General features: G+C 38.6%; 1 protein-coding gene across 1 annotated transcript in view; it reads left to right on the forward strand.

Moving 5' to 3' along the window:
- LOC121234092 (serine/threonine-protein kinase ATM) overlaps window positions 1–25,544 on the forward strand; it is a 100,682-nt gene that overhangs the window by 56,932 nt on the left and 18,206 nt on the right. Inside the window, 18 exon segments of the mRNA XM_041129908.1 lie at window positions 571–688; window positions 798–921; window positions 8,380–8,517; window positions 9,334–9,444; window positions 9,623–9,670; window positions 9,775–9,879; window positions 10,108–10,194; window positions 12,691–13,008; window positions 13,149–13,264; window positions 18,615–18,681; window positions 18,804–18,878; window positions 19,632–19,754; window positions 20,296–20,460; window positions 20,531–20,629; window positions 21,620–21,771; window positions 21,869–22,070; window positions 22,162–22,209; window positions 22,324–22,407. Of these exon segments, the coding sequence (XP_040985842.1) occupies window positions 571–688; window positions 798–921; window positions 8,380–8,517; window positions 9,334–9,444; window positions 9,623–9,670; window positions 9,775–9,879; window positions 10,108–10,194; window positions 12,691–13,008; window positions 13,149–13,264; window positions 18,615–18,681; window positions 18,804–18,878; window positions 19,632–19,754; window positions 20,296–20,460; window positions 20,531–20,629; window positions 21,620–21,771; window positions 21,869–22,070; window positions 22,162–22,209; window positions 22,324–22,407 (2,180 nt within the window).

Raw genomic sequence — 25,544 nt, forward strand, 5'->3', positions numbered from 1 at the left:
TAACCTTTAAAGTACACATTATAAGTTTTTGAATATGCATGGGGGGCTCATATGGTGATAACAAAGTGAAAATGATACAAGGAAGTTGAAATCTATTCATTGACAAGTGATGTTCATGATTGCTAGTTGGAATGTATATTATGTTGTCCTTTATATTGTAGGTAAAGATGATGCAGATACAGTAATGCTACAGACTGCACTTCCATCCTACTTTCATCTCACTATGTGAAAGGGGGCACTTTTATCACTCTTGGATCATCCTATATTTGTTTAAAGAAAAACTTAAAGGTTGATTGGCAATGCCACTTCATCATAGTGGGATGAAAGTGGGGGGAATTTGTTTGTAGAATTTTCCATTTAGATATGGATGGATCATGTAATCCATAGGAACCCAGCTTTGCTGGCTCTTCTTCTGCACTTATGCTATCTACCATTACTGTATGTGACATCAATGCTCGTCTGTTGTCCACAAGAAAGCTGGGAACATGGCTAAGTTATACCTTGAATTTTGCTTTCTAATAATTCATGTCCTGCTCTTGTTTCCTTGCCACTGATTGCATTTGTTATCAGCTGAAGCAATTTCTTTGGAGAAATCCACATTATGGGTAACGCATGGTAAAACTTTTGAGGTGTGGATTTGTCAGCTTGTATACTCACTTATTGGCTATTGCAATGATGTGATTCTAAGGTATTGGATTTATGATTAGTTTCCTGTGAATTCCTAAATCAAGTTGTGTTTACTGGTGTTTCATTGTGGTTGCCTTGCACAATTAGTTAGGTTGACCTTTGGCTTGCAGATTATGTCAAGAAATTGTGTTGCTGAAATCTGAAGTTGCTGAGCTTCTGTTGCCAAGTGTTGTTGTCAATCTGGCTGGCAGGAAAGATATGGATGTTGATCTTCACAAAATTATCTCGTTGCAGGTTGGAGTAATTTTTGTCACTTTCCAATTTTATTCTTCTGCCATTTCAATTTTAAAACCAAAATATTTAGATTTTTTTTTTGGTTTAAAATCTTCAAAAGGAGACTCTCAGCTGAAAGAACTTGTTTCTTGTTGTAGAGTGTGCCTTTTGGTGTGCTCATTGTGAACATGTAAGAATGGACAATATCATAAGGTGGCAGTTAACAATTTTCTTCGGCTGAATATCTCCTCTTGTTCCTTCTCATTCATTAAATAGCAACGAATAGATTACATAGATCAGAAATTTGAAATCTGACTTCCTATCCTAAAGGGATTCAAATCAAAGATATGTTTCCCATTGTTATCTACCCAATCTAAATATTCAAATTATAAATCCTATACAGCTGTACAAATCTGTCTATACCTGAAATACATAGATAAAACTTAGGAATTAATTCAAATAAATATAATCCACTAATACACCCCCTCAAATTGATGTTGGTGTATCTACTAGCATCAATTTGTTAACTAGGAATTGATGCCGCTGTCTAGTCATCACTTTTGTGAATATATCAGCTACTTGAAGATCCGTAGAGATATGAGGAAGAATAATAGACATAGCCTCATAGGCTTGATGAATATAGTGACAATCCATTTCAATATGTTTGGTACGCCCGTGAAATACTGGATTGGCAGCAATTTAAATGGCACTAGTGTTGTCACCATGAAGAGGAGTTGTGTTAGGGACCCCGGTCTAGTCCCCAAACACTTGCCTTGCCAATCCAAAGCTTGCCTCAATGTGACCGAGTCATAGTTCTTCTCTTGCTTGGTCCACGTCCAATGATGGTCAAGGTGACCAATAGGTTGATATGATATGGTGAGGTTAGGTGTTTAGGCTAGAAGGATGATGGTAACAAGGAAATGGTTCAAGGTAGTGTATGGCTAGGAATGGTTGTGGGCGCACGGCACTAGGAGGTGCTAGGGTTGGCGCCACTTCGGGTTGGTGTTTAGGGTTTGGGAAGGTATGTTGTTGGCTAGGGTTTGGACAAGGATGGAGGAGTTGGACGGCTTGGGATTTGAATTTAGGAAGGTTTCCTAAATTTGTAGGATTTAGAAGGAAACAAGGATATGGCCGGATATGGTAGGAAATGGTCAATTAGGGTTCCTAAATTATAGGAACTCTAATTATGGGAAGTATGAGGGTCGGCTAGGTCAAGTCTAATTAGGCAAGTGATTGCCGAATTTGACTTGATTGATTATGGAAGGATGCGGCTAGGGTAACACGAGTAATCACTCAACTATGAGAAGTTGACTAACACTTGTGTTGGTCGAAATTGGTGTTGGTTTGGATTGAATGAATGTAATGGGGTGAATGACACCAATGAACAAATGATGAACAAATGATATAATTATCAAGAACAAAGTGAACAAAAGATAGCCAATTCAACTATGATTCACGAATTGCACATAGATGAAATAAACCTCTTTATTGATGAACTTGAACATAAAAAGTAGAACAACAACTTGGATTCACGAATTGCACGAAGTTGTAAAACAAGATAGATAAATGAACCACACCTATTCACGAATTGCAAGGTGTGATCCTCTCTTTGGGATTCACGAATTGCACCCAAAAAGCCCAAGTGCTCTAGCACCGAAATGTGATCTCAAGAACAAAAGTCTACCCACTAGGGAATTTGCCAAAAGATGTTCATGAAATGACTAAGGTTCCTATTTATAGGTTACAACTTGGAAACCCTAAAATGGTCCCTTCAAAGTAAATAACAATTAATTAAAGGATCAAGTAAATAAAACAATAAAATAGAGCCATGGACTAAACCATGGTGTGACATGCACGGGCCCATGGTGGGCTAAGTGGTTGCATGTTGGTTGGTTGGCCCATGGCTAAGTGTTGGTTCGGCATGGTCCAAGTGGGTGGCTTGGACGTTGGCTGCATGGCACGGGCTGGAGCCGTGCGCTGGATGGCACGCCATGGGGCGTGCCACTAGCCTCGCTGGTGCTCTGCAGGGTGGGCGTGGGCGTGCTGGCATGCGGCAAGGGCCCATGGTCAAGCTGATGTGCGGCAGGGGCTACTAAGGCCATGCGGGTGTGCGGCATGGTCAACCTGGGCGTGTGCGCGCGCGCGCGCGGGCTGGCTTGCCTGTGCGGCGCCTGGGTGCTCGCAGCGCCATGCGGCCCATTGGTGTGCGCACGGATCTGCGCACTGCGAAGAGTCTGGGCGTGCGGCCCGCTGGGGCGCCTGGTGCCTCGCGCTGGCCTGCGCTGCGCGCATGTGCGCTCGGGTCTGTGCTGCGCATGCTGCCGTGCGCCTGCTAGCCTCGCTAGCCTGCATGCTGGGCGCCCCGTGGGTGCCATCGCGCGGGCCAAGGCATGCATGCATGCTGGGCGCCCCGTGCATGTCATCCCACGAGCCAAGGCATGGTTGTAGGCTAGCCAAGGTGCATGTCTCCACCATGACTAGGGCATGGGCGGCTCCTCTAGAGGCAACTCGACGTGGGGGTCTAACAAGTTGGCTTGTCTTGCGAAAAAACAAGCTCTTGAAGAATGCCCCACAACCACATCACCTCAGAGCAAGTTGCTAACATAGCTCTATATTCAGCTTCAGTAGAGAATTTAGAAACACACTCTTGCTTCTTGCATTTCCAGGAGATGAGTGAATCTCCAAGAAAGATGCACCAACCAGTTGTAGAATGCTTAGAATCTGGGCAACCAGCCCAGTCGGCATCACTATAAGCCATAAGTTGTAGAGAAGTGCCAGCAGGAAAAAATAACCCATGGTTAGGAGTCCCAATCAAATATCTGATAATACGACGAACAACCTCTAAATGCAAGTGCCGAGGAGTGTCCATAAATTTACTGACAATATGGACAGCATATGAGATATCCGGACGTGTGATAGTGAGGTAGATTAGACTCCCAACAAGCTTCCTATATAATGTAGGATCTGAAATTAAATCACCCTCATCCTTTTGATGCTTCACGTTGACTTCCATAGGAGTAGCAACTGAAGTAGTCTCCCCCAACCTAGCCAACTGAATAAAGTCTTGGGTGTATTTATGTTGATTAATAAATAACCCTTGTGGCTGATTATGAACTTCCAGCCCCGAGAAATATGCCAACAGTCCCAAATCTTTCATATGAAAGACCTTACGAAGATGCATCTGAACCCTCTGAATAAATTCAATATCGGATCTAGTAATAATGATATCATCCACATAGTCCAACAGAAAAACAAAACCAGAATCACTTTTATGAAGGAACAAAGAAGCATCATACTCACTCTGAGTGAATTGAAACTCAAGTAAGGTATTGTGGAACTTCTCAAACCAAGTTCTGGGAGCTTGTTTTAGACCATACAATGACTTTTTCAGCTTACAAACATCATTAGCTGAGGAAAGGGGCATACTAGAAGGAAGTTTCATGTAAATGTCCTCTTTTAAATCACCATGAATGAAAGCATTCTTCACATCCATCTGATGCAATCACCAAGACTGAGAAGCGACAATGGCAAGAAGGAGACAAATAGTCGGCATCTTAGCAAGAGGAGCAAATGTCTCGTCGTCATCAATCCTATATTCTTTTCTATTTTCCAAAGCTACCAAACGAGATTTATATCTCTCAAAGGACCCATCTGATCTAAGCTTCATAGAATACACCCACTTACTACCAATAGGTGTCACAGAAGAAGGACAAGACACAATATCCCAAGTGTCATTGGACGTTAGTGCATCCATTTCTACTTGCATGACATTCCTCCAACACTCATGTTTCATAGCTTGCTTATAAGAGGAGGGAATAACACTAGAAGAAAGTGTAGCAAACATAGAAGAATGAGATGAAAAACCATACCAATCCGGGGGTTTGGAGACTCTAGAAGTATGCCGACGAGATGGTGGATCATAAGATGTGTCAAGGGATTGATCAGGAGCCATGCGCGGATGCTCAGGGGGGCCAACGAGCGGTCAGATCTGCTGGATGAGATGGTTTATGCCTGGTGTAAACACAACTAGGTTTAAACCGAGTGGAAGCTGGTGTAGAAGTTGTATCCTCATTAGAAAAATTTGGCAAAACACAAAAACTAGGAGGAATGGGGTCTAGATGAGTACGAAAAAATTGTTGTTTGTCAAAGAAGACCACATTGCGAGAAACTTGAATGCGTTTAGCTTGAGGATCATAACAAACAAAACCCTTTTGAAAAGAATTATACCCTAAAAAGGCACATTTGACTGATTGAGCAAAAAGTTTGTGTCTTTCGTGAGATGGAAGATGCACAAAACAAACACAACCAAATGAGTGCAATTGAGAATAGTCTAGGGAGTGCCCAAATAGCAAAGAATAAGGAGAAACATTGTCTAATACTGGAGTAGGTAATCTATTAATTAAATACACAACAGTAGACAAAGTTTCGCACCAAAAACGAAAGGGCACACCCGAATCAATTAGGAGAGCCCGGACCATATCAAGAAGATGACAATTCTTTCTTTCAGTTACTCCATTTTGTTGTGGAGTATATGGACAAGAACTTTGAGAAATAATTCCTTGATCTTGAAGGAACATTTGAAACTCAGTGGATATATATTCTCCTCTTGAATCGGTGTGAAGAGCCTTAAGAGAGGCAGAGAATTGATTAGTGAGATAAGCCAAGAAATGCTTGAATACCGGAAATACTTCATTCTTAGTGCGAAGAAAGTAAATCCACGTAAAATGAGTATAATCATCAATAAACATTACCAAATATTTATAACGATCATGAGATTTTATCGGGGCAATATCCCACACATCACTATGAATAACATCAAAGGCACGAGTGGCATGAGATCCTTTATTGCCAATTAAACCGGAAGATAACAACTTATGAAGTATGTGAGAATTGGGATGGCCCAACCGCCTATGCCAATCCTTCATACTCAAAGTACCAACATTACAAGAAAACAAAGATAAAGACTTTGACTCAACAGATTTTGAATCTAAACATAAAGGAAACAGCCGACCCTCTTTATGACCCCTCGCGATCATCTTCCCGGTCACCTGATCCTGTACAAGACAACAAGAAGAAGTGAATGACACTCTATAATTGCTGTCAACTAATTGTCCAATAGAAATCAGATTGGTATTTAATGAAGGAGACACCAAAACAGTATTTAAGGAAGGAGAAATGTTACCTACAACAGTGATAGGTAGGGAACTACCATCTGCCGTGTGAATTTTAGGTGGACCAGCATATTGTGAGACATTAACAAGAGAGTGAGAGGCACTTGTCATATGGTTGGTGGCACCTGAATCAAAATACCAAGGTTTAGAGGCTGATTTGTTTTTACCTGAAATACCAAAAGCTGAAAGAGCTGAGATGATCATTTTTTGGACCATTTCTGGTGTAATAGGGGTGGGATTTTGAGAAGTGGAAGCTGGAGCATGAGAAGAAGTGGCCAAGGTAGAGTTGGCAGCACTCGTAGCCTCGGCAGCAGCTGAAGAAGTAGTTTCTTGGCAACGTGGAGGACGTATCGGGCAATCCTTGATGATATGTCCTTGCTTCTTGCAATAGTTGCAAGTTTTCTTAGAGCAATTTGCAGCGGAGTTTTGCTATGTACAAGCAAGTTTGCATACCAATCTGCGTACTAATGTTGTTGCCTTCATATTCTAAATTCAAATTAGCATTGTTTTCAATAAAATCTACTTTCTGACCAATCATATTGAATAAGTGCGCGTATTAGTGCGCATAATCGCTTACAATTAGATTTTTCCTTTGCAGCGAGATGCCCATAACCTTTGCAACTATAGCATTGAGTAGTGCTCAAATCCCTCCCTTTGGTTTTTCCTTGAGCTGCATATGCCACAGGAGTTGGAGTAGCTTGTCCATGGCTATTTGGGCCATCAATCTTTGCTCCTCTCGAAATATCTCTCCCAAACACATATCAAGTGGGAGGCATAGGATCTCGGTTCATCGGATTAGCACGAATAAATTCAAATTCAGGCCTTAGTTTCATAAGAAATTGTGCCCGCATACTTGCTTCATGAACAGCTTGAATATCGGACAAACTTGTTGCTGGAATTGAAGTGTATACAATATCTGTATACTCAACCCACAAGTTACATAAACCAGAATAAAAATCAGAGAGAGCTCCTTGAGAGAAATTCGACATCTCTAGTTTGAGTTGAAATCTCTTAGCTGCATTATTTTGAGTATACAGCCGCTTGAGATGATTCCACATATCACGAGCATTCTTGAATGAGTGTAAATTCAAGATAATGATCCAAAAATCCAAGACATGACTCGGGCATCCTTGCTTTCCCAAGAAGCCTGCCGATCTTTGTCCTCCGGTGCCACACTACTCCTATCAATATGACCCCATAGTTCCTTTCCTTTCACCAATAGTTGAAACTGAAAAGACCACGCAGCATAATTCTTTCCGTTGAATCGAATCAGAAAAGAATCTCTAATTTCAGAAGACATGATAGACAAGAAACCCTAGTTGCAACCCTTGAGACTAGAGAAAAAAATAGCCGCAACTCTGGAAACAGAAAAATCCTAGCCGAAATCTTGGAATCAGAAAAACCTAGAATTCTTAACCTTTCTCTGATACCATAACAATTTTCTTTGGCTGAATATCTCCTCTTGTTCCTTCTCATTCATTAAATAGCAACAAATAGATTACATAGATCAGAAATTCGAAATCTGACTTCCTATCCTAAAGGGATTCAAATCTTGGATGAGATATGTTTCCCATACTTATCTACCCAATCTAAATATTCAAATTATAAATCCTATACAGCTGTACAAATCTGTCTATACCCGAAATACATAGATAAACTTAGGAATTAATTCAAATAAATATAATCCACTAATAGTTATAAGGTCAGCCATACTCCAAATTTCAAATATTTTGCATTGCTATTGTATAAGACATAGTGAAAGGAGGAAGTTTATTTGACAAGTGATAAGCTAAGAAAGTGGCACCATTTGAGAACAAGATGTAATTTAGGCCAAAACAAATTAGGAGTACGTATACTGAACTAGATAGCTAGGCATCATTCAGGAAAAGAAACTTTTTACAGACAAGTGGAAGGGTGACCGAAACATGAGATGTACACTGGTCCACCGACCCATGTGCATCATTATTGTAAAGATTAAACTGATAACATTTCTTTCTTCTGAGCTAGTAAAATGTTTTTCAAGTTTACTGCATTCTTCTTTGTTTGCCTTGAATTAAGTTTGTCTTCTGTTATTTATATTTTTGTTTAATATATTTTGTTTTCTGTTACTTTAAAAAAATTTATATTTATATTTTTGTTTAATAATGATCTGAAATAAATAGACTTTTCACATATTGCATATCAGTAAACAATAATGATTTTGCTACATTATAAAATGACTCAAGTCATGCATGTCTGAAGTCCTAGTCTGCTTTATCTTTTGAGTTCTTCAAACATAGTTTCTCTGTTAACTTGGTTTCACATACAGTTGCAGGAACATATATTCACAGGGTCTAACAAGTTGATCAAATCAATTCAAGTCTTCTTAAATGTCTTTAATGAACTACGTTTATGTCACGTTATGGAAAAGTCTTCTTCTCGACAAATGAAGAGAGAAAGCTCTAAGGTGAGTTTGTTGAACCATAGTTATAGTTTGTATTTGATGCTTATTTACTTATTTACTTTAATTTTCTCAGATTGTTAAGTTTTAAGTTCGGTAGTGGTTGGTAAATTTAATATCTTCCTCTCAGAAACATCTATCCATATTATATTATGCCTTAGTTTTTGTATATAACTTTGCTTTATTAAATTTTCTTTGATTTGTCAGAAATATATGGAGGAGAGATGTTTGGTTGTTGGAGATTTTTTTGGGGGTGGGGGTAAGTAATGCTTATTGAGAAAGAGTTTTGAGGAAAATAAATGCAGGAAATTTTTGGGGGAAAAGTTTTCTTGTTTTGGTCCTTTCCTATATAAAAAAGGAAGTTTTGGTATTTGCTCTTGATGGGATGAGGTCCATCTTTTGTAAGTTGCCAAAGTTTGTAAAGCATTACTGAGTCCATGTTCAGCCAAGTTGGTCTTGAGATGGGTGAGCTGGTCCTCTCTCTCTCTTCTTCTTCTTTTTTTTTTTTTTTTTTTTTAGTTTCCTGCACGATGTCATTGCTCTCAAGAGTGAAGTACATATTTATGCTTGACTGAACTTGAAAGTAGTGCTAACTAAGAACTTTTTACCTTGGTGAAGCTAATCATACGAATTACGTTTTTTGTCTTAAATGGTGCTATATTTGAAAGGATTAATCTAATTGAATGGCATTTGTGCTTCTACAGTTTGGTTTAACGATGACAATCTAACCATGAGTGCTAATTACATCAGTTTGCTTTTTTTTTTTTTTTTTAATAAATGTGTTGGGCCAAAAAGAGACGGTAATTATGCTTTGTTCTGCAGTGTGCAAAGGCTTCAAATTATAGCTCAAAATCCTGTTCCACATCCATGAAGGCTAGAGATTCAGTTTCTATGTCGAGTGCTGAGACGACGCCAACTGCTTTATGGGACAAGGTCTTCTGTGCTACATGCACTCAAAATGGATATGTTTTTATTTTCTTTCTGGAGTTGGAATGTAACAAATAAAAAATTGGATTCAGTTGGGTTTAAGTCTTTGTTTAACTGAGTTCCTGAAAGGTGCCAACTTTTCTTGAGCGTAGATTTTTTCCTGACAAGTTATTTTCATTCCCAGGTTTATTGGCTTTGCATTGATTACCTTGTTGTTGCTAAATCCGCAGTCGTGAGTGCTGAACTTTCCCTTGATTCTTATTTATTATATTTTTACTTTTTTTTTTTTTAATTTTATCTGACAGTTTCTGTGACATGGATTGTGTCCCTTCACAGCTATGTGGTTCATATTTTACATCTATGATGTATGTTGAGCATTGGTGTGAAGAGCATTTCAGCAACCTCACACTTGGGAACCCAGATTTCTCCCATATTGAAGTGGTAATTTCTATGGTGATGCTGTGCTCCATACTGTTTCAGGATATGAGCTTTTATAACTGGTATTCATGGGCATGCCAATAGTAGATTTTTCTAGAGCAATAGAAAGTCGCAAACAATCTGTGCGATTCTTAAGTATGTTAGAACAGTTTTCTTTTTATCATTGTCTTCTCTACATTCTTTACAGTTCTCTTAATTCCATTTTTCTGTTTGGATCTTCTTTATTACCAGTTACCACTTCACATTGGAATACTTCTCTCTGCTGTCACTCAAATCAATGAACCTGACAGCTTATACGGGATTATCCAGTCGCACAAGGTGGTTCAATTTATCAGTTACCTTTCTGAAAGTCCTTTCTCTCCCATTACCAGTTTCTTTTTGTGCCTAGTTCTTATCATTTGCATAGTACTAGTAGTAGTGTTGTACTTTTGGAAATTATCACAGTTGCGTGGGTTTCTTGCGATGGGAATTGCATGTGTGCTCATTTTAGTGGCTCTATTTCAAGTTTTTAGGACTTTTGACTTCTTTCTCATTTTCTCGTTTGGTGTTTCTCATGTATACTCTTGTGTACTAGATTAAACGGTATTGATAATTAATAAAGTTGAACTTATGAAAAAAACACATTATGTACCACTTTGAGATGAGACTTTTGCATTTCACTGTTTCCTTGCTTTCCCTACCACATGCCCCCTTGTCCCCACCAGGAAAGAAATGACAATTAGAGCTAAAACGCAAAGAGTAATAATAGATACAGTCATAGAGTGTGCAAGTCCCGAGCAGTCCCTTTTGAAGAAAAGTGAGTTTTTGTTTTCATGTGGGTCCCAGGTGTGCATCACTTTTTTTTAAAGGGACTGCACGGGGCATGCACACCATAGAACTGTATAAATCATTTTCGAAAGGTACAAGGGGAAAAATGAAAAAAAAAAAAGGACAGACGGTTCAAGCCTTACTGCCCATGAGAAGCAAAAGAAACAAGGCCCTTTGCATGATCAATAATTTTCTTATCCACTACATATTCATTTGATTCATGAGACTCATTAGGAGCTTTTTTCTTCGGAGAACTGTTTGATGACAAATTTCCTCTCTATGTTAAACTTTATAACCAAACTTTTCTGAGTTTGATTGGCTGTCTGGATAGTTACTGAATGTTCTATATGATTATGACTACATTAATCTCTAAAACAAATGTCCTCCTGGTCGATCCTTTGATCCATTTATCACTTTTTTGTTTCGGTTACATTGTGATTTAGTTAGGTAACGTAATTGCATTAAAAGATGGCAAACTTAGTAGCTATTGTAATGACCAAGATCAATTTGGCGATACTTTAATTTCCGATTCTTGTGTTTTATTTTCTTTTGTTTTGAAGCAATTTCAGGGTTGACTATCAATTAGGTGAAATCTGATATTGTTCCTGCTGGTGATGTGGAAGTTTGGCCAGTATTCTTAGCTGTAAAATTTCTTCTTTACCGATGCAATATTAGGGTTTGCCTTTGGGTGCTTCTTATAAAGCTATATCTATTTAGAATAGCATACTTGGAAAAGGCTATAGTCGTCTAAGGATGGTCGATTGACTCTAATAAAAAGTGCTTTTTCAAATTTGCGAACATATTATTTGTCTTTGTTCCCCATTCTAGTAGGAGTTGCTAATAGGCTTGAAAAGCTTTATAGAGACTCCTCACTCAAGGAATTGGTGATGATCTTAAATTTGATTTAGTAACTTGATCGAGTAATTGTACATTGTACTTCAATAAAATCAGGTGGTTTGGGGGTCAGAAAATTGATTCAATGCAATCGAGCATTATTAGGTAAATAGTTAAGGCATTATGCAATGGAGGGGGAGGCTTTATGGAGATAGATGATAGATACAAATTATTGCAGTTTGAGGGTTGGTTGGTGTTTGATCAAGGTAACGTGGCCTTTTGGTGTAGGTTTGTGGAAACATGTCAAAAGGGGGAGAGATTATTTGTCAAAATTTATTAGATTTCAGATGAGTGATGGTTTTAAGGTTGGTTTTTGGCGTGAAGTGTGGTGTGGGTTTTCAAATTTCAGGGTAAGACAAGGTGGTGTGAGTGGTGCGGTCATATTATAAGGATTTAACATTACCTACAGGTTCTCTTTTGTTGGGAGAACATTTGGAGAGTGAAGGTCCTTTGAGGGTGGGTTTTTGTTGTTTTTTTTTTTTTTTTTTGTGCGTGGACAACAACATTGGGGAAGATTTGGATGTTGGACAACCTAAGGAAGCAGAACATTACTGTGGTGAATTGGTAACTCTGGGGAGGACAGCAGAGGCATGATAATGTTTTCATAATGTGGAGGTTGGCTCCTTGATGCTTAATGTGGTGCATTCTGAGAGAGCGAAATGCATGGACCTTTAAAGATAAGCAAGCTTTCGTTGTAGAGCTGACAAAGATCTTCCCCATTGCCCTTTATACATGGATAGCAACTCATGATACTTTTCTATTTTCTAGCTTTTCAGATTGTTCAAATTGCTGTTTTTCTTTTTCTTCTGAGGTTTTCTTGAATGCTTCCTATCTTTTTTAAGAAGTACATTTCTTATAAATAATTAGAATGACAAAGATAATGCTGATGTTTTTCATCAATTCTTCTGGTTTGATGCATAGCTGACCGGGACCAAGACACCCTTCTGTAATTTAGGTTAGATGAATGAAAGTCTGAGTTTGTAACTTTTTATCTGTTCATGACAAATTGACTTTATATGTTGGTTTTTAGTAGTTATATACATTCAGAACATGAGTATGTTCTCACAGTCTTGCACTCTTTTGTTTTTGTTTTTTTGGTGATGGCATCAAAAGTTGCTGTCTCAAATCATTACCTTTGAGCACAAGGGGAACTGGAGCAAGGCTCTTGAATATTATGACTTGCAAGTACGATCAGATGCCTCAGTGAAAATGGATGGTGGTGCCACATATTTGTCACTGGAACAGATTCGACCTGCAGATCATCTCTCAGGGTTCAGATTGGAAGACGAGATTACAAATAGGAACCCTTACAAAGGGTTGATTAGATCTTTGCAGCAAGTTGGGTGTATGCATGTGCTGGATCTGTATTGCCAAGGCTTGACTTCTCGGAACAGTCAGTTTCAGCATGATCAGGAATTCACTGAACTGCAGGTTTGCCTTCTTTTATTAATTTTTCAGTCTTGTTAAGCAGGGGAGAGTAACAATTTTGTATTTCTGGTTGTAGCAAGTTACTGGGATAGTTTGATGCTGACTTCTTAATTTCCTCACATTTGTTTCTGAACTGTTTGCAGTATGAGGCTGCTTGGCGTGCAGGAAACTGGGATTTCTCCTTACTTTATGTGGGAACTAAATCTCCATCTTCAAGTCAGCAAATCAAAAGTGACCATTTCAACGAAAACTTGCACAGGTAATTGGGTTTGGTCTTGTTCTTAATAGTTGTCTATTGTAAACATTTCAAGAGTAACTATGTTGACTAAAAACAGATACATCTGATGTCCCTGTCAAAATGCTCAGAAACCAAGAGTACGAAGAGAGCTTTTTGGGAAAAAACTGGCTATCACAGTTCAGCCACCTCTCATTATCAACGTAATCACCAATCTATACAAGGAACGTAGTACACGGGAAAATCTAAATTATTCCTAATATTTTGCATCTATACATGGTAAATATATTTTGTACAGCTAATATTAACAGAGAGCTACATTCCTAAATTGTATATTTATTCTTAAATTGTATACGTTAACATCCTCCCTCAAATTGATGCTGGTAAGTCAACTAACACCAATTTGTCAACAAGAAATTGATGCTGCTATCGAGTCATTGCTTTGGTGAAGATATCGGCTACTTGGAGACCAGAAGAAATGTAAGGAAGAGATATCACCCGACTCTCCAAGGTATCTCAGATAGAATGACAATCAACCTCAATGTGCTTGGTGCGTTCATGGAAGACGAGATTGGTTGCAATCTGAATAGCACTAGTGTTATCAGCATGAAGAGCGGTAGAATTAGTCTGAGGAAAGCCAAGCTCCTCCATAAGACCCCGTAACCATACAATTTTAGAATAAGCAGTAGACATGGCACGATACTCAGCCTCAGTCGATACTCAGCCTCAGTAGATGATTTAGAAAGACGATCTTGTTTCTTACATCTCCAAGAAATTTAGGCATCACCCAAAAACATACACCAACCCGTAGTAGATCGACGCGTATCCGGATACCCAGCCCAATCAGCATCACTGTAGATAACAAGTTGAAGAGATGAGCTTGTAGGAAAGAATAACCCACGAGTAGGTGACCCCCGAAGATAGTGGATAATGCGGCGATCTGCAGCAAGATGAAGGTGCCGACGAGAAGACATAAACTAGCTGACCTGATGAACGGCATAGGAGATATCCGGTCGAATAGTGGTCAAGTAGATAAGACTCCCAACCAAGTGCCGATAGAGAGTAGGATCATCTAGAAGATCCTCTTCATCTTTCCTGTATTTGACATTTACCTCCATAGATATATCAATAGAAGAAGTGTCCTCCAAACCAGCCAAGGTGATAAGATCTTGAATATACTTATGTTGGTTCAAGAAAATACCATTGGCCCGATGATGAACCTCTAGTCCCAAGAAGTATGTGAGTTGGCCAAGATCTTTCATATGGAAAGTTGCATGTAACAGCTTCTAAAGCTTAGTAATCAAACCACAGTCAGTGCCAGTAATGATAATATCATCCACATAAACCAAGAGAAGAACTATACCCGCATCAGACTTGTGGAAGAAAAGAGAAGAATCATACTGACTTTGTGTAAAATTGAATGTAAGAAGTGTACTACGAAACTTCTCAAACCAAGCCCGGGGAGCCTGCTTGAGCCTGTACAGATAACGCCTTAGCTTACAAACATCGTGAGGAGAAGAAGTAGTCATACTAGAGGGAAGCTTCATGTAGATCTTTTCTTGGAGATCACCATGAAGAAATGCGTTCTTCACATCCATATGATGTAGTTGCCAAGATTGTGAAGTGGCAATAACTAAGATGGTTCGAACCGTGGTCATTTTGGCAACAGGAGCAAATGTCTCCTCATAGTCAACCCCATATTCCTGTTTGTTACACAGAGCTACAAGGCGAGCTTTGTATCGGTCCAAAGACCCATCAGAATGAAGCTTTACAGATAAAGCCCATTTACTCCCAATAGGTTTGACTGTAGGAGGACAAGAAACAATATCCCAAATATGATTCTCCTTAAGTGCGTGAAGTTCCGCTTGCATTGCAGTTTGCCAACACTCATGTTCCATAGCTTATTTGTAGGAAGGAATGAAAATAGAGGATAAAGTAGTTATGAGAGAGACAGGGGATGAGAAACCATACCGATCAGGGGGTCGAGAAGGATGAGTAGACCGGCGAAGAGTGGTAGAAATAGGAGCAGGATCAGGCGCCGGGTCGAGATCTTGAGGGAGCACAAATGAGGTGGAACCAGACTCATGAAGACAACGTCGTTCATACACAAAACCAGGTTTAAACCTTTCCACAATCATTGGAGAATCAAAGAAGCTAGGCATAATAGATAAAGATGAAGATGGCAACTCAACATGAGATGGAAAGAAATATTGATTTTCAAAGAAAACCACATTGCTAGAAACCCTTATACGACGAGCATGGGATCATAACAAACATAACCTTTTTGAGGTATAACATAATCAAGAAAAGCACACTTAACAGATTGAGCAGTAAGTTTATGTCGTTCATGAGAAAGGAGATGCACAAAACAAACAACCAAATGTCTGAAGATAAGAATATGAAGGAGAATGGCCAAACAACTTAAAGAAAGGAGAAACATTATATAACGTAGGCGAGGGTAAGCGATTGATCAATTGGTGTGAAGTAGAAAGCACTTCACACCAAAAACGAGGAAGAACAGATAATTCAAATAAAAGGGTTCTTACCACATCAAGAAGGTGACGATTTTTTCTCTCAGCAACACCATTTTATTGCAGTGTCGAAGGACAAGAACGCTGAGAGATGATCCCTTTGCTTTGAAGAAAGTCTTGAAACACATTAGACATGTATTCTCAGCTAGAATCAGAGCGTAAGACCTTGATGCTGACAGAGAATTAAGTCTCAAGAAGTGCAAAAAAGTGTTTAAATACTAAAAAAACTTCGGCCTTAGCCCGTAGGTAGTAAACCCAAGTAAAGCGACTAAAGTCATCAATGAAGGTAACAAAGTACTTATAATGCGCATGAGAAACAACAGGTGCAATCCCCCAAATATCACTATGAATAATATCGAAACATTGTGAGGCACGAGATGCATGATGAGGAAAAGGTAGAACTTTACTTTTGCCAAGTTTCATGATGTACAATCAAAAGAAAGATCAAGAGATGAACATGCTTTATTTTCCAATAAACCAGAATTAAACAAAGTACGAAAAACATCAGAGTTTGGGTGGCCTAGACATCTATGCCACATCTTATTTCCAGAACTAACAACATTACAGGCAAATGAAAGTAAAGCAAAAATAGGGATAATGGTGGAAGGAGCAACGTGGAGAGGAAAGAGTTGTCCCACTTTAGGCCCCTTCGTGATCATCTTCCCTGACACTTGATCCTGCACAACACAACCAGAACGAGAGAAATGAACATTACAATTATTATCAATCAATTGACCAACAGAAATAAGATTTGTGGAGAGGTCAAGAGATACAAAAACATCAGTTAAGGAAGATGAAAGATCACCAAATCGTAATTTCTGACATTGGAAAGAGGAACAACTGTATTGGTCATATGGTTAGAGGCTCCGGAGTCAAAATACCATGGCTTAGAAGAAACTTTATGATTACCTGAGAGCCTAAAAGCATAAATGATCATCTGTTGTACCATTTAAGGAGTGAGTGTGTTCGGGTTTGCTAAGGCTGTAGGAGCAGGAATAGGAACAACCGGCGAGGCAGTAGGCAATGCAGCAGAGCTAGAGGCACTAGCGAAGGCATGATAAGCAGTACCCTACTTGCTTTCAGGGCAAATGGGACAAGCGGAGATGATATGACCGTGTTTCTTGCAGTAGTTACAAAACTTCTTGGGGCAATCCCGAGCAATATGACCAAAAGTTTTACAACTAAAGCACTGGACAACCAGCATGTCTCTACCCTTATTCCTCCCTTGTGCTACATAGGCCACAGTAACAGGTGCACTAACATTAGTCTGATGTTCCATGGTAGCCTGAGTTACTATACGCTGCTCCTCATGAAGAAGTTCACTCAAACAAGCATCCAGAGATGGTACAGGATGACGATTCATCGGATTAGAACGAGCAATTTCAAAGTTGGAATGGAGCTTCATCAAGAATTGATCTCTCTTACTTGTTTCATGCACTGCTTGAAGAACAGAGAGAGTTGTAGTGGGAACATTAGCATAAACAATGCCTGAATAGTTAGCCCACAGATTTTGAAAACCAGAAAAATATTCCTCAATGGAGAGACTTTCCTGTGTGAAATTAGCCATCTCATACTCCAATTGAAAGCGCCGAGCCGTGTTGTCTTGATTGTAAACCTTGTTAAGGTAATTCCACATATCAAAGGCCTCAGATTGAGAACAAGGTGAGGCTCAACTGAGCTAAGAATCCAGGTCATAACCTGAGCATCCTTGATTTCCCATTTAGACAAAGCCTCTACATTTCTAGGTGCGGCATCACTCCCGTCAATATGACCCCACAATTCTTTCCCTTTGACAAATAATTGAAACTGAAATTCCCAAGCAGAATATTTTTGCCAATAAAATGAATAGGGGACGAGTCTAACTTATCTGATGACATGATGGAACCAAAAATAAAATATCCAACCGGAAGTGCCAAATACCAAACAGAAACTAATAGAAAGTGCCGAAAAAAAAAATAATGCAAACCAATAAAACTTTAGTCGGCGCCAAATCTAGCAGAAACTCAAAGAAATCACACAGAGAACGTCGAAACCCAGAACAGAGCCAAGAACTCTCACAGAAAGCACTGAAATCCACTCAGATGGCACCGATAATCCACAAGGAGCACTTAGATGGCGCCTAAAGCCACAAGGAACCCCAGAGTTCGACTTAGACAGCGCCGACAATCACACGAAAGGCCAAACACGACCTCAGACAGCACCGAAAATGCAAGAAAGGTAAAAAAAAATAAAAAATAAAAAATAAAATTGTAGAAGACAGGAAAACTATGAACCTGCTCTTGATACCATGTCAAAATACTCAGAAACCAAGAGTATGAAGAGAGCTTTTTGGGAAAAAACTGGCTATCACAGTTCAGCCACCTCTCATTATCAACGTAATCACCAATCTATACAAGGAAAGTAGATAATATGCTATACACGGAAAAATCTAAATTATTCCTAATATTCAGCATCTATACATGGTAAATATATTCTGTACAGCTAATATTAACAGAGTTACATTCCTAAATTGTATATTTAATCCTAAATTGTATACGTTAACAGTCCCTATACCCCTATAAATTATTCCCAATATATTTCAAACGTTGACAATTGAATTGAACAATGCTGCAACAAGGCATACTGTATACTACATTGTTTTTAGATTTTAAGCATAGCATAAAAATATTAAGTCACTCATGCTGAGATCACATGTGGTCAGCGTCCTTAGATATGGGATGCCATATAGATGCATGCATATGTTGATAGTTATTCAATGCATGTAATGAGTTAGCAAGAAAGCAGCATATTTCTAGCAAATTGCAGCTTATTCAATCTTTTTGTTTGTACTTTTGGAAAATTAGTTGCTTGAGGGCATTGAAGGAGGGAGATTTTGATGAATTCCATACAAAACTGAAAGATGCAAAGCAGGTAATGTTTATCAGCTTTTGAGTTCGTAAACTGGCTGCTGGACCTTATCTAAAATACTTGTGCCGAGTTTGTAAACGGGCTGCTGGACTTTATCTAAAATGCTTGTGCTTCATTTACTTTAGGAGCTTGTGCTGTCTGTTTCCCATGCGAGTGAAGAGAGCACCGAATATATCTACTCAACAATAGTCAAGCTCCAGGTATTACAATGCTTTAACATCTAGGCCAATGGCCAGTCTTGTTTTAATTATGAAGCATACGTTTTTTTTATCGGTAGTTGATTTTAGTCCAAAGCATTTCTGGTTTTTTACTGTCTTTGCTGTCCATATTTGTTTCCATACTTGTTTTCATATTTGTTTCCTTGATTTACTCTTCCAAATAATTAGCTTAATATTTGACAGATTGTATAGGGATAACATTAGCATATGCGTAGTTCTTTCCATGTATAGAATTCTTTTGTACAGTTTATATAATAGAGAGAAATCACAATGCCAACGATTCGGCCATTCATATATCATTTTTGACTTATCTTGACATTTATAACATTGCTATCCTTCTCTTGGGATAATTGGAATTGATTTTAGTCAACGTTGGTAGTTGAACTTCTAGAAAACCTGTAAAGACTTTTAAAATATTTTACAATTACAAAACTCAGTCTGTCATGTGCTGGAATGGTCCAAATGAATATATAACTCGTTCAGAAAGCCTAGCATTCATGTTTGAAATTCAAAAGCCTAAATCACTTGGATAGGTGTTTGATTTTTAATCTTGTTCGTCTTGTATACTTCATGTGTACTTGGGCTATACCCGTTCTTGGTAATAAAATCTCTTATTAATTAAAAAAAAAAAAAGAAATCTTAATCTTGTCAGCCAATCATGATGAGCGGAATCTTTTTTCCCTTTTATATGGTGCCTGTTTGAATGTTCTTATCTGTCAATATCCCCCTGTTCAGATTTTTTATCATCTTGGCATAGCTTGGGATTTACGTTGGACAACATCTCCATATGAGAGAATAAAATACTACCCAGAGAAGAAGAAAGTATTTTCTGAACCAGTAATTCCAACCTCAGAGCTGGTATTTTCTTATTAATCTCTCTTTTATAGATCATAATAATCAAACATATTCATTTCTTTGGATTCTATAGATCACTTGAATCTTTTTTTTGTTTGTAGATATATTTCATTCGGCAATTCCTTTTTATAGATCTCTTATTTCTTACCATAAAATGCACTGACTAGAATTGTTTTTTCAACTCCACTTATATCTGATATTAATTTTTTTGAAATATACTTTCTCAGTCCATTCTTGGTGAGTGGTAATATGTCAGTTGGGTCTGTTTTCTTATGAACAAGATTTGAGCCTTGTCTGTTCACATAATGCCAACGAGAGGGGCACTCCTAGGTCCTTATGAAAAACTTTTGTCACCATATTCTGTGAAGAACTGTCATCTTTATTCCTTTTTAACCTGCTTGTCATGGAGATAAGAAGCTGTGATTATCATGGCCTGTTGTGCTAAAATCTTTTCACATTTTCTGTACGCACTCAAATTATTTGTATAAGGAAGATCAAGTGGGGAATTCTGATCTTCTGATGGAAGTTTTTGAATGCTAACTAGTTGTCGTGGTTGAATACGAATTGGGACTCCATTTTAGAAAGAACACAGCTACATATGAATCTGTTGGAACCATTTATAGCATTCAGGCGAGTTCTGCTTCAAATCTTACGCTGTAAAGACAGTACGATGAAGCATCTTTTGCAGTCTGCATCCACTCTTCGTAAGGTATCATCAGCATTTTAATATATGCAAACCATGAATTGATCCATTTTCTGATAGCTTGTTTGTTTTATAGGGCTGTAGGTTTTCTCAGGCAGCTGCGGCTTTGCATGAGTTTAAGTTCCTCAGTGTTGAAACTGGAGAGCAATACTCAACTTTGTATTGGATTGGAAGGGTAGACAGCTTGTTAAACCTTTCCTTATTTGAGAAACTTTGCAACTTTGTGTGAATTGTATACTGTCAAGAGCTACTGTTAGTATTTGTTATTGACAGTGCATGATCATTGCTGGATAGTTGTTATTAAGCTTTAATCTGGACTTTCCAACAGGTCTTTTATATTTCATTTTTATTTTGCCAATGTTTAAATAAAACATTAGTTTTGATGAAGTTCAAATCCAGTTGAGCAGTTTTTAGGTCAGTTTATTAGGGTTTTGGCGGGTGGGGTTGTGTATCGAGGGGTTACTCCCCCAGGGGTGTGTCTGAAGGGCCTTATCTTGATGAGGTTCTGTGTAATTGAAAAAAAAGTTCTAAGATCAGTTGATCATAGTCTTAGACATGTATATGGTGGGTCCAGGTCTACAAGTGATGGCTAGTGTGTTCCCACTTCATCTTCTCAAGGATGATTTATCTTGATCTTTTATACGAAGATGAATCAGCTCTGGATCTCCGGATGTTGGAGACGTACTCATAATTAAGCCTTTTTTGTGCTTCTATAACGAACCTCACTTGCCTAGTGCTTCATCTTCCAATTCGTATACAGCAGCTTGTATATAGTGGTTGACATCTCCTGTATGCTTCTGACACGATTGAAAATCAATATCTTATCTTTCCTGCTGGTCATATTCTGTAGATTTTTTAAAATGCCATTGCAACTATGAACATCATAATTTTCTCCCTTTAAACTCTCGCTAACCTTTGTGCAGCGAATCTTTTGACTGGTCCCTTTTTGCCTTAGTGGAAACAAAATGATTTACCTATGAATTATCCTAAATTGGAATAGGGAGCTAAATAACTCCTAAAATATTTTTTATAGAACCTCATTTATCAACTTAAATACATGGATTTTGCACCTCAAATTGTGAGCATTGGTTTTGCTGTCTACTACTGAGACATGTCTCAGAAATAGTAGGCACCTGCATTCCTCTAATTTTTTATATAATGGCAGCTTGAAGAAGCAAAGCTTTTGCGTGCCCAAGGTCAGGATGAGATGGCTATCAGCCTTGCAAAATATATCATACAGAACTACCAGTCAGCTGAAGAAGCTGCAGATGTATATCGCTTGGTTGGAAAGTGGTTGGCAGAAACTCGATCTAGCAAGTTAGGAGTTTTGTTTTGGATACCATCTCTGTGTTTCTGAAACACTAATTAATTGGTTTTCTTGATTTTTTTAATACTGACTTCGGTGAAAATGCAGCTCAAGAACTATTTTAGACAAGTATTTGAAACCTGCTGTGTCACTTGCTGAAGATCATAAGACTACAAATAAAAAGTCCATGGAAAGACGAAGCCTGGCTCATTTTCACCTCGCACATTACGCAGATGCTCTATTTAGGTCTTACGAGGAAAGGCTTAACTCTAATGAGTGGCAAGCGGCAATGCGTTTAAGAAAACACAAGGTACCAAACTGAGAGAGCGATCAGCTTTATATGCAGAAATTGAAGTCTGTTATCCTTTTTTTGTGTTCTCATGGGTAAGTTGATTATGCAGACAATAGAGTTGGAAGCACTTATTAGACGTTTAAACAGTTCATCAAGGGTAAATTCTAACTCCCAATAGATGTTTATTCCTGTGCAGTTGGTGCTATAGTGGTGTTTATTGCCTATTAAGTTGCTTTATCTTCGTAATGTATTTTCACATGCAATATTTTAGGGGGAGAAGATTGATTACTCATATAAAATACAAGATCTGCAAAAGCAACTTACAATGGACAAGGAAGAGGATGAAAAATTGCAGGTATTAATTTTATTCCTTCATTCCCTCAAAGTATTGTACAAGAATGCGTCTTTGTTGCATATTTCCTGCACAGGCCTTTGGTGACCTGAAAAGTCAGAATTAGTGCATATGAATCTGCCAACTTGTTTCTGTATTACTACATGTATTTATTTTTGAAATCTGCAAATCATTCTTGAAAATTCATATTTATTTTTTACTTGTTTCTGTATTACTACATGTATTTATTTTTTGAAATCTGCAAATCATTCTTGAAAATTCATATTTATTTTTTACTTGTTTCTGTATTACGACATGTATTTATTTTTGAAATCTGCAAATCATTCTTGAAAATTCATATTTATTTTTTACTACATGTATACCTGTTCAAATTGACATGAGTATAATAAGCCTATAATCTCTGGAGAAGCGCACCAAAGTAAGAAATCAGCTCCGAGTCTGGAAAGTTGATGTTGTTTGTTTACAAGAGACAAAATTGGAACTCATCTCCCTTAGCATCATACAGAGTTTGTTGAATTGTTGTCAAGTGGGGTGGTTGTATTTGCCTTCTAAAGGGGCTTTGGGAGGCATCTTGGTAATGTGGGATAAAAGGGTAGTGGAAAAGACGGATGAGTGTGTGGGGGAATATACAGTGGCCTTTTCTTTCAAGAATGTGGAAGAAAGTTATCAATGGTCCTTTGCCGGTGTCTATGGTCCTAATTCTAATATCGCGAGAAGAGGCTTGTGAGATGAATTGGCTGGTTTTTGTAACTTATGGAGCCTTCCTTGGTGTATTGGGGGTGATCTTAATGTCACCCACTTCCCAAGTGAGCGATAGGAGGTCCTAGCTCTAGTTCAGCAATGGCGGATTTTTCTGAATTTATTTATGATCTTTTGGACATTCCTCTGGTTAGTGGCACTTTTACGTGGTCCAGTAATAGAGAGATCCAGCTTGGTCAGGAATTGATAGATTCCTTGTTTCCTCCGATTGGGAAGCACATTTTCCAGATCTAATCTAGAAATGGTTTCCAAGGTTGTGCTCGGATCACATCCCATTCTCATTGATTGTGGAGGCATCCAGGGAGGTAAAAGATATTTTAAGTTTGAGAACATGTGGCTGAAATCAGAAGGCTTCATTGAGAGAGTTAGACAATGGTGGTCAACCCATCTCATACAAGGAAATCCTAGTTACGTGCTGGCTTGTAAGCTGAAGGCTTGGACCTAAAGAAGTGGAATGGGCAGATTTTTGGGAATGTGGAACACCAAAAAAAATCCATCTTTGACGAATTACAGGGTTTAGAGGATGTGGAGAAGGAGAGGGGTCTTTCAGAAGAAGAAAAGGCTCACAAAAAGCTTGTGACCTTGGATATTGAAAGGCTGACTTTAATGGAAGAGATTTCCTTGAGACAAAAATTGAGGGCATTATGGTTAAAAGAAGGGGAAAAATGCACCAAGTTCTTCCATCGCATTGTTGATTCACATACAAGGCACAATGTAATTGAGTCATTATTAGTAGATTGGAGGATTACATCGAATCCGTCTGAGATAATGGATCACATCACCAACATCTATGCACTACTACTTTTGGAGCAGTTTTCTTGGAGACTGAGTTTGGATGGCCTTGTTTTTGAGTTGCTTGACCATCAAGAAGCAAGTTGGCTAGAGAGGCCATTCGAGGAGGTGGAGATTTGCAAGGTGGTGAAGTATGCCAGGCAATAAAGCTCTGGATCTGGATGGGTTCACTATGGCTTTCTTTCAGGCATGCTGGGAAGTAGTTAAAGATGATATCATGAGCTTCTTCCATGAGTTTCATGAAAGAGGTAATTTGAAAAAGGCCTTAATGATATACTTTCATTGCTCTCATTCCAACGAAGTCTTCGGTGGTGAAAATTAAGGATTTTCATCCTATCAGCTTGGCAAGCGGAATGTACAAAATCCTTATGAAGGTATTAGCTGATAGATTAAGTACGGTATTGGATAAGATTATTTCCAAGCCCCAAAATGCCTTCGTACGAGGTCAACAAATTCTTGACTCGATTCTCATTGTCAATGAATGTTTGGATAGTTGAATCAAGTCGGGTGAACCAAAGTTATTATGCAAACTCGACAAGGAGAAGGCATATGATTGAGTTAACTGGAACTTTTTGTTACACATGCTCGAGAGGTGTGGCCTTGGAGCGAGATGGTGCTCTTGGATTAAATTTTGTATCTCCATCGTTCTCCATATTAGTGAATGGTACTCCAATGGGCTTCTTTGGAAGTTCGAGGGGTTTGAGGCAATGTGATCCCCTATCTTCATTACTTTTTGTTTTCATAATGGAATCTTTTAGTAAAATGATCGCATGTCTCATGGAAGGTGGATTTTTATCTGGATTTGTAGTAGGGGAAGAAAGAACCGGCACTCTTGAGATGACTCATCTCCTATTTGTGGATAATGCTCTTGTCTTCTGTGGTGCTAGCCATAATCATTACTTTGCTTTGAAGTAGCATCGGGCTTGAAAGTGAATCTCGCCAAGTCAAAATTAGTTCCAGTTGGAAATGTTCCAAGTGTTTTGAGCTTGGCCAGTATTTAGGGGTGCAAAGTCTCCACCTTGCCAATGAAGCATCTCGGTCTTCCCATGGGTGCTTCCTCTAAGTCGAAGTCTATCTGGGATGGGGTGTTAGAAAAATGGAGCATAAACTAGCTATTTGGAAGAGGATATATTGTCCAAAGGTGGTGGAGTTACATTGATAAAAAGTACTCTATCTGTTTCACTTGGTGAATTGGGCTATGGTGTTTGTACTCCAATACACGAAGGCGAGACGGGTATTCGGAACTTTTTGGTTTTCAATTAGGCCTTATTGGGCAAGCAGTTGTAGAGATACCAAGAAGTCATAGACCTAAAATATGGTGGATTATGGAGAGGATGGTGCTCGAATGAGGTGCGTGGATCACATTGGGCCAGGCTTTGGAAATACATAAGAAGAGGCTAGACAAACTTCCATCAATGCACACACTTTGCTGTTGGGGATGGTTCCATAATTAAATTCTGGAATAATTTATGGTATGGAGATCGAATCGTAAAGGAAGCTTACCCATCAATATGCGGCATTGCACGAAGGTAGGAGCCTTCAGTAGCAGAGCTCATGGATCTATCTAGTGGCTCTCTTCAATGGAATAT

This window comes from Juglans microcarpa x Juglans regia, chromosome 6D (genome assembly GCF_004785595.1).
Source record: "Juglans microcarpa x Juglans regia isolate MS1-56 chromosome 6D, Jm3101_v1.0, whole genome shotgun sequence".
NCBI lineage: Eukaryota > Viridiplantae > Streptophyta > Magnoliopsida > Fagales > Juglandaceae > Juglans > Juglans microcarpa x Juglans regia.